The sequence below is a fragment of the Cinclus cinclus genome, chromosome 4 (genome assembly GCF_963662255.1).
Source record: "Cinclus cinclus chromosome 4, bCinCin1.1, whole genome shotgun sequence".
Taxonomy (NCBI): Eukaryota; Metazoa; Chordata; class Aves; order Passeriformes; family Cinclidae; genus Cinclus; species Cinclus cinclus.
Window position 1 is genome coordinate 42,907,058 of NC_085049.1, and position 14,517 is coordinate 42,921,574.

Below are 14,517 nucleotides of genomic sequence, written 5' to 3' on the forward strand. Positions count from 1 at the left end.
AGTAAACAGTCATAGTCACACTGAAACCAATTTCAGTCTTCCTACTAAAATACAAGAGGTATAGTCTACTGAAGAAGAGACAGGAGAGGAAAATGGGGTCTCAAAGGATTACACAAGTTTGAAGTTGTCCACAGATAAGTCATGAATACAACTTTCTGAAAGAAGAAAACTCTTGAGTCTCCTATATATATATCTATATTCTTAAATGAGATGTGACCCAAGCCCCCTTCTGAATATTGGGGGGTAGATTTCAGAAGCCTTCTTGGCTTCTGATACCCACTTCTACTTTCGCAACTGAAATGGCTCTTCCAAGCTACATGGTAAACTGAGAAAAAAATTAATTCCCCACCCCACCTAGAGGGATGACAGAATCCATAATATGCTAGCAGCATTTAAATCCCATTCCTGTTAAGCACCAAAACCATTTCTGTAGGGAAATTGGAATCTTAAGGGTTATCTTTAATCATATACAGTATATGTGCAGAGCCCTACCTTTTGGGCAGAAAAATACCCCTCCAGCATTAGTTTTGACTAGATTACAACAATTAAAGTGTCCTGGTCAGACCACCAAAAACCTATTGTCTCTTACAGGCCTTTCCCAAAAAGATCCCCATCCTATAACCACCCTTGGTGCTCCTTTCACGACTGTTTGTTCCCATGTATCAAAGGGATGACGTAGACGGAGATGTCGTCTCCAGAGCCCAGCCTGTCGTTGGATATCCGCCAGCCCCGGTCCTTCAGCACTCCCCTGGCTCGCATCACGAGGTCCTGCGCCGCCAGCGTGTACCTGTGGACAAGGAACAATACAGCCAGGGAGGATTGTCTCATGAGGGTTTTCACAGCCTGCTGCCCACCAAATTTAATGTTGTGATCTACCAAGACCGGCATCCCAGTGCTTTAGAAGCAGGCAGAAGAAACACAAACCATGGCATATGCACAAAGCAACTCCTTCCAGTTCAGTGACAGTTCCTGAATAAGAATGTAAATCTATTTGAAAGGCACCACCTGATCTGAAGTCACTGGCCATTCTAAGTGCCTGGCTTCACCAATCTTCAGAAAAATATTAAACATACTTGCCTTAACAGATTGGCTTTCTAGTAGTAGTCTGAAAAATTTAGGACCCCAAATACCACTACTTGTTGAAAACTACACAATTGTTCACTAACACACCTGAAGGTAAACATGGCTCAACTATTCCAGAAATTAACTGTAACAAAGAAAGTAATTTGATAGCAAGTAATAGGGCACAAAAAATAAAATCCAAATTTCACTTGAAGACTAACTTGTCTATTTTTCTTGACCATAGGAATGACTGTTAAATCTCTTTTATTCTGAAACTGGAAAAGGAAACTTACAGTAATATAATCAGATTAACAGTTTGTTCACATTTAGGAGTTCAGTGAAAACTGCATGAATGTGAGTGGTCAAGTGCTTAATTTAGTGAAATACCAAGTTTTGCATTGCATCAAAACTCCCAGCCTGTGCTGGGCTGAATGGCATTGGATTTATGGGAGTTATTTTTCTGTCCTGAGAAACTACCACATGCTGCTTGGGGGCAGAAAGGGTGTCAAGAATCCAAAAGGTGCATAGACAGTTCTCCATCACTGCTTTACCTGCTGTCACTGCATCAACACATCTCTGTACTCACTTACAAGTTTCCTCTGAAAGAAATCTCATTATGGGTGAACAGCTACTGTCACTTGTTTTACTTCATCAGCCCAACATCTGGCCAAGACGTTTTGAATTTGATTGGGTGGAGGCAAGCTTTTCTATGATTTGATAATTAAAATTAACTGAATAGTTAAAAGACTGACAAGAAAAAAAACACCAGTCAGCATGTTTTTTATTGAAAGTGTAAATATTCACCTCCAGGATTGTGCAGGGCTCCATGAAGCCACACACACAGGCCTCGAGAACTAAAGCACACCTCTGTGCTTCCAAAACCAGAAAGAAAAAGAAGGGTTTGTATTTCAATACCCCCTTTTCCAGGAAGGATCCTTGATGAGAAGTGATCTGCCCAAATCTCATCTGTAGAAAGGGAAAGAACAGTATCTGTTGATCACAAGTACTGTGTCTTTAGGTTTATCAGTTACCCAGGATTCTTCTAACCTTTTCATCACAGAATGGTTCCTAAATTGTAATTTCTATCACAGAGACTTTACTCAGTCTCTGGGGATAAAAGCAGAAGAAAAAAAACCAGTTCTGTGCCTAGTTTTGATGCCTTGAACTTAGAGGACTCCTCTGAATCAAGAGTACATCTATTTGCTCTACTAGAAAGATTTCTTCAATGCAAATAAACCAACACTTGACTTCTCAAAAGGTTTGAAGCCAAATTCAAGTAATGTTGTACAGCTGCAATGCACCCACTGTTCCTAATGGTACAGAGTGATAAAATTTCCAGGCCTTGCTAGTTTTGACAAATGATTTACTTTAGCAGTAAGAGAAGGGCCCAAAGACATGAAATCTAACACGCGTGCTTGCGTGTACACATGCACTGTCTGCATGTTCTGAGATCAGTCTGTGCCACAACCTCGAGCTAGAACATGAGGATGTAACAAGAAGCACTCCCCTTACTGTCCTAATGCAACATGAAATTGTGCTTTCTAAGGGGGGAAAAAACCCAGACTTACATGCTTTCATCCTCAGTTCTCAAATCAGATTCAGGGCTAAGGAACAAAAGGATTCCACGTAGAAAGCAAGAAACTGAAATGTTTATTCACAGTGTGTCTGATGCTGAGTGAATATTGGCAAGAACATATTTCCCAAGGACTTCTCAGCTATTGTCAGAATTTAAGAAAGCAACACCCATCATTCTGCAAGAAAACTTTGCCTTCCTGCTTTTTCTAATTAACAAGGACTTTCCACATCTAAGGAGTATGAAGGAATGAGTATTGCTTTTGACTGCATTTTGCTTTTGCTGCTGAATGTTTGGAGAGGGGAAGATTAAAAAAAAAGAATTTTAACAAACAAGAAATTATTTTGTGGACTAACTGTGAAATACTCAAAAAAACCAGCGCAATGAAGCAAAGAAAAAGGAACAGGTGAAGGCAGTGGGGAAGTAACATATTCCTCTCCTGTATAGAGCTGAATTGAAGCAATGCTGTTCAACTTGGCACTAGAAGAGATAGGGTGAGTCTCTTGTACCTGAAGATGAATAGCAGCAGCAGTCCATTACTGAATGTTTTATTCTCCAGTGCTGTGAAATTGGGATTCAGCTGTTGAGACAGCATTGGAGAACTGCTGAAGTAGTTTTAAAGTATCCACTTCCTCCTAATGAATAGCCTTATTGGAATACAACTTTTGTGTTTTAAGAATAACTATAGGGAAGTTTTTTTCTTATGCCAAAGCTTTCTGTATTGATCAGTGAAAGTACTGCAGAAGAAATGGCGACAGTGGGAGAATTGTGCTGCTTCCCAAAGTCTGAGCAGCTTCTTATCTCCTCACACCCAGCAGAGGTGGAGGAGCTCCTCATCATCCTCATAAATCTCTAGTGAGTGTAAGAGGGAAAATGTGGGGACAAGAAATGACAAAAGGAAGGATGAGAAATAAAAGATTCCCAGGGTCAGGGGATAAATATGCATACATTCAGCTGAAGAAAGTTGGCAAAGACTCATAACTCTCCACCTTCACACCTCTTCAGAGAGCTGATGTATGGGCAGCAGCAGTGGCACTGCCACCTGTCCTTCGCTAGGAGCCCCCGTGATGCTCATCTGCCACAATACCTATAAGAAATGAGCTGGCTAAGAAATCCAGCTCCGTCCCAACCTCTTCACTCCATCACAGCCCTCACACAGGAACAGTTCTCTAAACAAGTCTGTGCCCAAATACTATGAGGCTGTATCTGCATGGGTGGATGAAGAGAGACCTGAGGACTTCGCTATCCCTGCACGTGAAGACATCCAGGCACATGCAACGTTTGACAGAATTCAGAGATGTTTTTATGTGGGCAACAAATACTCACAGTAAGTATCACCAGGAGAGAGTCCCAGGAGCACTGCTGAGGGCTGTAATCTCTTACCCATCAGGCTATAAAGTGACTTCTAATTCAAATGGGAGGGATATTGTTCCCACAAGGAGCTAATTGTGTAATAGATAAGTACTCTGCAGCTCTGAAATCCTCTCTTTTTTTCCTCTCTTTTCTTTTCTAATATGCTGCTGTCAGGAAATAAGTAGGCTATTGGGTTAGGTGGATCCAGGAGCTGCTCCACAGGTTGGCTCTCCTGAAGACCACATCATTGCCAAACCCAGGGTGCAAGTCTCTTATATTCTGACAAGTTTTCTACACCCCTAGAGATACTACATTTTTGGCTGATCACCTCACCACAGATTATGTCACTGCACCCATCACAGAATCTGACATTTCTGGGATAACATTTCCTTTAAACATAACATTTATAATGCAGCAATGGAGATTTTTATGTCACTGACTAGTGAGAGGAACACATGCAGCTCCACAGCTTGAGCTGGAACGCTACTGTAAATTCATTAGTTATACCTCATTTAGACCACTGTGAAATAATTGCATAGAATCTCTCACACAGTACTTTAAAACCTTTAAATATTCTTTACAACCAAGCAGCAAGAGCAATTCCACAAAGGCAGTTTTCATAAATATAATTGTAAACTATATGAGGGACTGCTCTAATTACCTTTGTGTGCTGGCATGAGAAATGAGAAATCTTGCCATCACTGTTTGTAAGCCTCTAAAAGATCTGGCACAGAATTGCTTAAAAGAATGAATTTATTTACAATTCAGATGTCCATTCAAAGACCAGTAGGTCAAACACCAATAAATGTGTTTGTTCTAAGTAATAAACAGCAGGCTCAGTTCTGGAATGTGTGGTACTCACGCTGGCACAAACAGTGACTAATCCCCCACAATTACTAAACCAGTATGAGAAAATCCAAGTCAAAACAAAGAAAATACAATTTCCCTTTAGTGTCTCTCATTGCTGAGTGTTCTACAATGGATGAAAAATTACTCACCTAACAAATCAAAAAGCTTGAAGAATCCTGCTTCCTACTAAAACAATCATGGTGGCCATCACCATAAGCTTAGTAAAGACAAAAGGAGCAAGACAGACACAACACACCCTGACTGCATTCACAACAGATTGTACTGCTGAGGATGGAAGGCGGGGCCAACCTTTCCCAAATACTAGAGGAAAATGGAGACAGAGCAGGACAGACGTATTGCATGTTGCCAGATGCCTTTGTAAGAATCTCAAGGGTGCAGGAATGAGAACAAAAGCACCATAGCATTTCTGAATGGTGTTAGGGAATAAGTGAAAATTGACTGGATGGGTGATCTCCTCCGACCTTAAATTAATGGCATGTCTGCATAGCACACTACCAGATGCCCTGAAAGTGCCTTTAGCTGATCCTGTCTGATCTCCTCTCAGAGAGAGGGCAGACAAGCTGTGTGTCTTGCTGAAGTAGAGATGGCCCAGGGCTGTCATTCATACCATATCTTATCTTTGGCATAAGGAGATGGATGAATTCAAAATATTGTAGTTGCAGCTTCATGATAATCATCAATCATCAATTCTCCTGATGTTTGCAGCAAAACCTCTTTTTGCATTCCATATTTCTAAGTGTCAGGGTAGGAAAATACTGCTGTTGAGTTATTTTGAAGGTGTTCTCTCTTTACAGCTCAAGTCACCGTCAAGGGTCCATACCCAGTTATCTTGTTTGTTGATGAACAGGGCTGACCCTGTGAAGATGACCACTTAGAAATATGAGAAGCAGCAAGCATTTTGAGATGGGTCTTAGATATTTATGAAACTCCACTTTCCACAGACCAACTGGGGATGTGTAAAGTCTCTCTTCCCCACTCTCAGTCCAGGGTGAGGGTAGAACACAGTGGCAGACAGCCCTAAATTCACTAGCAACACACACTTCCCTTCCTGAGCAGTCCCTAAGAACAAATAAAGCTCTTTCCACTTTCACAGTCCCATTTACAAGCAAGAGACTTCTGATCTCTGGCAAAATGTTTTAATTTACAGTGACACTGAGCTCAGAAAGAGACAAACCTATGGACTCACTCAAGGCAGACAGCCTCTAGATGGTTGTTTGGGAACGTGGTAGTTTGCATGCTGGTATGTTTTAAGGACAGAAACAGATAATCTAAGAGGCGATAGATAGAAAAATGAAGAGCATGAGGTAGGTTAAATGGTGAAATGAAGCAGGATCTAATTAAATGAACATCAAGTCAGACTTTCCACCTATTTTTTCACCACACCTGTCCTGCAGCTGGTAGCACTGAGCATCCTCTATGGAAGGTGGGTTTAAAGGTCACACCATGACTAGGAATGAGTGGGAACCAGTGTGCAGTATTTATATATATACACAGTGAGAGAGAGAATGAGATGTTAAGAATGTCCTTCTGTAGTGTTAAGGGATTGTCCAGAGGAGAGAGCTGTTGCCATATTCTTCCAAGAATCCCCTTGTAGGAGGTTTGGAACCTCCAAGAACCCCCAACAACATCCAAACTTCCTACAGTTTTCACAGGACCTCATACAGCAAACAAAATGGATCCCATGCCAAGATACTGTGATCCCACACCTATTCCACTGAAGGTGGGCATTTCTGAGCTATAATAGAGCCCCTGCTCCAACTGCTCACATTTGCTGTAGAGGCTCTGTCCAACCTATAAAAATGTCTCCTTTTAAGTGTTGCATATTTCCTAAATGCTATTCATATCATACTTTCTACAAAAATATGTTACCAGAAAGTGCTCTTCTATGGAGAAGCTAGAAAATCAGGGACAAGCACGAACCTGTGGGGATCATCAGGGTCACAGTTTGGTAGAAAGTTAGTGACAGCTTCTGCCACTTCTTCATTTAACAGCACATCCCAGAGCCCGTCAGTAGCTAGGATCAGAACATCATCAGGCCCATGCTCATACTGCAGGAGGTCATAGACTCGCACCTAAAAGGAAAAAACACAAGAGATATTAATGAAGGAGGTGATTGTCAGACCTATTTGTGAAACACTGCTGAGTTTGGCTGTGAGTTTATCAGGTTCAGCCAGGGCACTGGAAGTAACCCCCCATGGCACTGGCACAGTCTGTCTCCAATTCAGCCCTCCACATGGTAACCCTTCCTGCTGCAGCTCAGCATGGCTCAGGTGCTGACCCCAGATGGGATGGACACAACTGTTCCAAAACCAGGCTCTAAGGCACTGCGCTGCCTTTATGCCAGAAACACTTGAAGCCTCCCCCACCCAGCAGCCTGGCTTCAGTGCATGAGGCTCTTCCCTATCATTGGCAGGACTAGTCATATGGAAGCTGAATAATTTATTTGATGAATTTTTGATATTTCCTAATAAAATATTCACAAATAATTGTTTTCACTATTTGTCCAGATCCATTTAAGTCTGCCAGATTGCATGTTTGGAAATGCCTGTGTGACAGCCGGTATTGCATTCACTTTTCTAAACCTGAGGCAGCTGCTGCACTCAAGAATTTTGCCTGAGCAAGTGAGTGGTTCCATGAAATACAGAAAAACTGCTCAGTCACATGCATCTGTAAGGATTTCAGTAGCTACAGACCAATTCAGGATCTGCACAAAAAGTGGAGCTTATTTGCACTACTAAAATACCCACTGACTTCAACTTCTCTGTCTGCAGCCCCAGTCAGGCTGATCACTGCTGGCACCTCTTAACACCCTGCCTTTTAAAACAACTTCCACCATCCTCTTCCCAGAGAACCTGAGAGTGGTGGAGGCAGTCACGGTGGGGGTTGCTGAGGGGCCATCAGCTGAGCCAGAATGCAAGCAAAGGCCATAGAAAGTGTTTTAAAAGAAGCCTTTAGTTTGGTGTGACTCCTCTTCCAACACATGCTGTACTCCAGCTGAGAAATGCCTGTGATTCCCAGGTTGTGATGGGGAGCCATTAGGAAGCACTCACACAGCACTTTAATTACCACAGTAGTAATGACAGTTTGAAAGAACTGTAACAATCACGGCAAGGCAGACAGGAGGGAAGGATCACCTATACTGAAATTCAGAAATGGTGCACCTCATCATGCACCCTGCTCTGGTTCTGGACTCCGCTAACAGCAGTTAGTCAGGACAAGCACTTGGCATAACAAGAAAATATGAGCTGTTTTATTCTCCCTCATGATGCACTCTCCCCTTAGGAGCCATGGAGCAGGCAATGCATATAAAATGCCTGAACCTTATCATGTAATTATACTTTTATGGGACTTCAACCAGTACCAGAGGAAAAAAAAAAGAATTAAAAATCACCTAGATCTGACTGCTAATCCTTGCAAGTTCGCCTTTCACTCAAAAGCACGAGAAGGTAATTTGTAAAATGTAACCCTCACTTCATTATCTAAGGTAGCAGCTGAATAAGGACTTCAGAGAGGATTAAATTCAAGGCAAGATGCTCTCTTCATTAGAGCATATCTGCTTATTCATACTTGAGCGGGAATATAGAAAAGACCCTGTATGCAGCACAGCTCTCATCTCAAGCTTATTGTACAGAAATCAGTAGCTGTCATAGTCCCCGTCTCCCAGAATTTAGTTCAGCCTTAACAGCCCACAGTTGCAACTCAGAAATCACTGGGGTGTTGAGGGTAAGCTGGCCAACACAGCCATCAGGATACAGCACATGTTCTGGTCAGATCTCTCAGGGACCAGCAAATACTTGAGAAAGCCATCAGAGTTAATGCTCAGGGATGCACTCAGCACCAAGCCCCTGGTATGGCTAACCAAGCTTCAAACATCTGTGCTGGGGAAAGCAATCCCAACCGAGGCAAAAGACACATTACATCACAGGAGCCATTTTTGCAGCTTAGGTGGCGCAGAAGGCGGGAAAGCAAAACCATGCATCACTGATTGGAATTCTGAAATGAACCATTTTGTCTGACTAAGGAGTGGCACTGGAATAGATGAGAAACTTTTCAAAGCTCCCTGCAGCCAGACCATGGGTCAAAATGCAAGAACAACATCAAGAAGAGCTCACTTTACCAACAATATGTTTTGTTTTAGGGGAACAGGGAAAAAAAATGCATTCACTGATTTAGTGTGTTATCTAGGAAGAAGGGTACTTCCCAAAAAGATAAGCTTTGTGAACTGGGCAACTCCAGCAGACAGGCACATGTTGAAAAGAAACTAGATGTCAGAAATGATGCAGAGGACAGTGAGGTGTTAGGCCAGTCCCTAGGCTAAGGAAAAGAGTGTGCCAAGGTTACAGGAGACAAGCATGGGGCAACTGATGTAAAATTGTTGCATATAAGGAACAGTTGGGCATGCAACAAAACGTTCAATGAAATGCAGTTTTGTCTGCTTTCCACTTATCTTAAGTCCTTCATTTCTGTCTTGCCTTGGATTTCTTACATACAGCTAGATGCCCCTAATATGTTGCTGACGAAAAGAGTTAGAGCTGTCCAGTCTATTGCAGGGTCAGGTTATGTTCACAGACTGCCTTGTCCAGGTGCAGAAAGTAACCAGCTCCTAACCCTTCATTTTTTCTGCCAGCGTCTTCATTCTAGTTTTTACATGGGTCAGTGAGGGTCTTTTGCAGTAGTGCCCTGTGCCGTCAGCTGGATTTGGAGCAGTGTGACAGCAGAGCTCCTGGAGGCACAGAGGCTGGGCAGCACCACCAGGGCATGTGGAGTGGAAGGTCAGTCCAGCAGGGCTCACTGAACACCCACTCCACACACATCCCACGCTGCGCAGCACCCACAGCACACTCCACGGTGTACAAAAAAGGTGACAGAGCGTGACATGCCACAGTTTTGAAGTATGAGGAGACATCCAGGGAATTACCTAAATGACTGCAACAGCAGTGAACCCCACCCCTTTAAATTTTATGTAACCAAAAGCAGCTCAATGATTGCAATGAAAATGACTATTCTGTTTTATTTTTTTAAATTCCAGAGTAAACCTTCCCAATGACTGCCTCCTTCCTGTTGCTGTATTTCAGTAAAAAGTGAGGTTTAAGGAAAGTTCTGTCTGTGACACAAATTTGTGCAAAGCTGCCCACACTGTAAAAAACAGCATTGCAGAACCCTGCTCCTTCAGGGGACAGCTGGCCTAACAATGACTGGCAGTGCAGAGGTTTCCTAAACTGGTACAGACTACAGGCAGTCAAGAACACTGAGAAAACTTCTCTAGGCAAACAATGAACAAACAGGTGGGCTGGTTTTTATTTACATTTCAAACAGATCTACCCACCGGACAAACCCTGCCTCTGGCTGCTGCAAAGGACCACGGCAGCCCTGCGAAGGCGCTTTGCCTCGTTTGCCAGGTTTGTTTTTATGGGGCAGCAAACTCGAGTCCCTTCGGCTGGAAAACCCGCTCACAGCAGTGACATGTGAGCCTGCAGCCACCTGAGGTGCTCCTCAGCAGCCGGCCTCGGGGGAATTCCAGCTAAACAACAGCCTACATTCACTCGCCGGCACTACTGATCAACCCAGCTACTTCAATAAATTAAGCCCTTTCTTAATTGTATTGTCCCTTTTATGCACAGTGTTAACCAGTGCAGCTTTCCTGGCAAATGATGAGAACTTTCAATACCACTCTCCATGTAATTTATATGTAAATAATAAAAAGTGGGTCCCAACACTGCTCCCTGCAGCATTCACCAATTAATCTCTTTTTAGCTTTTCACTGCTACCCTTTGTTTCCTGCCCGTTAGTCAATTTCCAGCAGACTGTGCCAACTTTCCACTTTGTAGCTTCGTATCTTTTATATTAATAACCTGTGATGCACAACCGTTTCTCAAATGTTTTCTGAGGAATCAAAGTGCTTGTGTAAGAGCATCAACTAAATTTATTATTATTATTATTAATATTATTTCTATTATTAATTCTCTCATAGATGTAACCTCAAGGACCTGAAGCCACTGAAGTGTGATGTTTGCTTCCTGAAGCCACTTTGACTCCCTTTGATCATATTGCTTCTCTATGTATTTGCCTTGTTCCTTTTGATGGTATAATTCCTGAGGATTTCTCTATAAGGCAGATGTGAATCTAAAATTATCTCCTTGGACATATTTGTGGAGTAGTCAGAAAGATTTTACTAACACTATGGAACAACAAAAACTCTTCTTCATTATCTTCTTATCATTTGCTCTGGTGGCTGGCTTTGGGTTTCTTGCTGGCAAGGGCCAAATGCTGCCATCAGAGCCACATGTTTCCCCACCAAATAGCTGAGCTGCCATTCAAAAAATTTTGGGATGAAATTCTGCTTTTCATCTGCAACAAGGTGGCTCTTACTAAGCTTTGAAAAGCAGAATTTCCTGCTGAAAGCTTTCAAATTAACTGTTCCATTATGAAAAATAAATATTTAATTCCATGCCAGAGAGCCTCAGCCATGGTTTGCCTGCTTTGTGCTACTCCAGTTCATTTTAAGAGGTTCAAATCTCTAGAGCTCACCAACCTGCAGAGGTCCTCCAAATCTGGTCTCATAACAGCTGAGCCAGTGAATACTCATTACATTTGTCAGTCTTGGCTGCACGACTTTTCCTCCCATAGCCTGGCACTCTGTCAAAGTATCATTTCACACCACCCTCAAATTACTATTATATGCCTATTTCTGGATGTAGTCTCAGGGATGTTTACCTTTCCTTGAGCTAAATTTTGGTGGGTATAGCATACCAGAGCTTTGTCATGCTGGAAGTAAAATGTTCAGAAAATTCACCATACTGCCCCTTACTTAAGAAAGGCTATTGCAATTATGGCACAGAAACAGGAGCCAGAGGACTTGGATCTTCCTTCTGTCACGACTCACTGTGTGCCTTAATTTCCTGTGCTTCCCCTTTTCCAGGTCTGGAAACCAGACATTACGCTTCCCTACCTCTATATAAACAATTCAAAATCCAATGCAGCACAGGGACCCAATATGACTGCTGCCTGACACCACTGCCTTTGCTTCCAAGTGCCAAGTCCCCCAGATGGCAGAATAAAGATGTTGTTTCTTAATGCTGATTTCTGTGCAAGGTGCACTGCCCATGTTTGGACAGAACAAGTCAGGGAAAAACGTGAGGAGCTAAAGCACTGAGGCTCTCTCTGAGATGAGAGGGAAGAGATGATTAAGAGGAAGAGGTGCAATGGAAAGCAAGTTGGAGCATATGCTACTTCCTAATAATACTCAGAGGTTTTTTTGCCAGTATCTCTAAATTAAGGTGGCTGGTGCTCTGTCTTTCCTCCTCCTGCCCTTATATATTTCTGCTGAATTTAGCTGTGAAGAGGATGTGGAAACAAAGTCAATTTTGCAGTTAAGAGATCCTGAAAATGTGGCTAGCATACGAACTAGATGCCACATTCCAGAATTTGAACATGTACAGACACACTCCCCACAAATCAGAAAAGCTCATGAGAAGCTTTGGTTTATAGACACACACAAACACTGCAGCAGCAATTGGCAGAGATGATATTGCTGTGTTGCTGTGCTGCAGCCATTATGTACCCCAGAAACACTGTGTCTCAGCAAGCCAGAAACAAAAATAAATAGGTAGAATTGGATAATTTTTCTGGCATTAAAAAAATCCATCACAGTGATGAGGGCAGAGCTCCCGCCTGCCTAGCTGAGGAGAACAGGAGCAGGTCTCAAGTGAGGGACACATTCAAAGGCAGAGAGAGAAAGTACACAATTGATAGCAAGGAAACATGAAGAAGAGGCTGTCTGTAGATCTCCCTCTTTTCTTCAGGGCTGGATTCTCTCAGCACTTTTAAAATTTTTATTTTTATAATTGGAATTTTACTATATTATTTATATATAATAAATATATATAAATTTTAGAACTCTGTTTATAGGCACAGAAGCAGGAGGGGACCACATCACCAGTCTGGAGTAAGTAGAGTAAAGCCAGGTCACCTTTAGTTGTGGGGTGGATTGTGATGGTGCATCCTTCCTCCCAGCCCCTCCTCGCGCCACACTATGATCTCAGAAATGCTGTCAGGCCTTGGCCTTGATGAACAGCACCTGAGCTGGGCTCCTCTCAAGCTTATCAGAAACACCTGGAACTGCTCCCAGGAACTTGTGCTGTCTAAGGAGCTCCAGTTGTTTTTCCAGACAGCCTTGGAAACCTTAGTAACTGAGTTCTTACCTGAGTAACAACCCAAATGGAACAACATTATAACAATGTTATCAAAACTTCAGAAAAAGTTACCACTCAAGCTGCAGCCAGAATGAAAAATTACTGTAGCTAAAGCAACTTTCTTGCAACCCTATAAACAGGGGGTCCAAGTGAGACCCTTTTGAGTTCTCCTGGACCTCAGCAGGCTGTGTACATATTCTTTTAGGTCTGTGTACCTATCACTCTGAATATATTATAGCAAAGGTACTAGGAATGTTGCTCTCTTGGGTTCTTAAGTATGTTAGTTCATAAATTAAGCCTGTAAGTCAGTTAACTGTTGTGCTTACAGTAAATTATATAGAATCTTTTGTTAAATTGTTTAAATTCAGCTATTGATTAAGTGTTGTTAAAACCTTTAGGTCTAAACTGGTGGTCAAGTCCAGGGAAAAGCTTGGCAAGGGGGTTTACTCTGAAACTTGTGACTCAACAGGAGGGTCTCCCTTATTCCCTTTTATTCTTACCCTTTCCCTTATCCTCATTCCTTAGCCTTAAGCTTTTGTCCCCATCTCCTACACTGATATTTTTTGGCTGACTTTAGTTCTAGATTGATAGATTTTAGATTTCAGTCCAATTTTTTCTCGGTGTACTCCAACCACCAAGTAAGCAGTAGAGTGAACCCTGCCAATAAACTTTGTCGTGCTTTCATTTTAATACTAAACCTGCTTTTGCTAATACTTTTGCTAGTGATTCTTTGAACAGCCTGAAACATTCATGACAAATTTGCCTTGGAGATGTTCTAAGCAAGCTAAATTTAATAATTTGGTTCCTTCCTAGTGGTATGATGTTATTTGTGTGTTTTCATTCTCTCATACTGCTATAGCAAGTAATAAATTCAAGGTCAAATACTGGGTATATGGTTAAAACTTTGGCACTCCAGTTGACAATGGACAGTTTTCAGCATTTGGGCCATGGAAGAAGGAGAAAAAAAAAAAAGCAAGGCTTGCATGTTCCTTGTTAACAAATACATTTAAATCCCTTTGGAAGGCTTGATATCATTCACTGCAAGGCGTCCAATAGTCAAATACTGTGTGGAATTGCTTATGATGAGGCCATTCAAAATTATGAAGGCATTTAAAACTGCCCCTAGCCCAAATACCACATAATCTTCTCATTACACCGTCATTTGGGAATGCACACTGCCATTATTTGGTGTTTGCACAAAACTTCAAAGGAATTAAGAACAGAAGGTTAAGGGGCAGACATTTGGAAGCATAAAGTAGCCTTCCTATGGCTCTTGGCATTTTCCTGCTTAAGAGTTCATCTAGTATTCTCTGTGTAATGCAGGATACTACACTGCTGTGGAAGACATCCCTTCTGCAGTGCATGGATTTATATCTTCTGTGAAGGCAGCATGATCTAGGCCTTGACAGGAGCTGAAGCACATGAAGGTGGAAGGAGATGGGCATCTGTCACACTGAATGGCAAGGC

The 14,517-nt window shown here is 42.2% G+C and overlaps 1 protein-coding gene across 1 annotated transcript in view; it reads right to left on the reverse strand.

Moving 5' to 3' along the window:
* Positions 1–314: 314 nt before the first annotated feature.
* The window catches only part of PPM1H (protein phosphatase, Mg2+/Mn2+ dependent 1H), a 123,547-nt gene continuing 109,344 nt past the window's right edge, over positions 315–14,517 (reverse strand). The window contains exons 9-10 of the mRNA XM_062491973.1: positions 6,779–6,930; positions 315–787 (exon numbers count right to left, since the gene is read on the reverse strand). Coding sequence (XP_062347957.1) covers positions 640–787; positions 6,779–6,930 — 300 coding nt within the window. The 3' untranslated portion in view covers positions 315–639. The remainder of the gene's footprint in view (positions 788–6,778; positions 6,931–14,517) is intronic.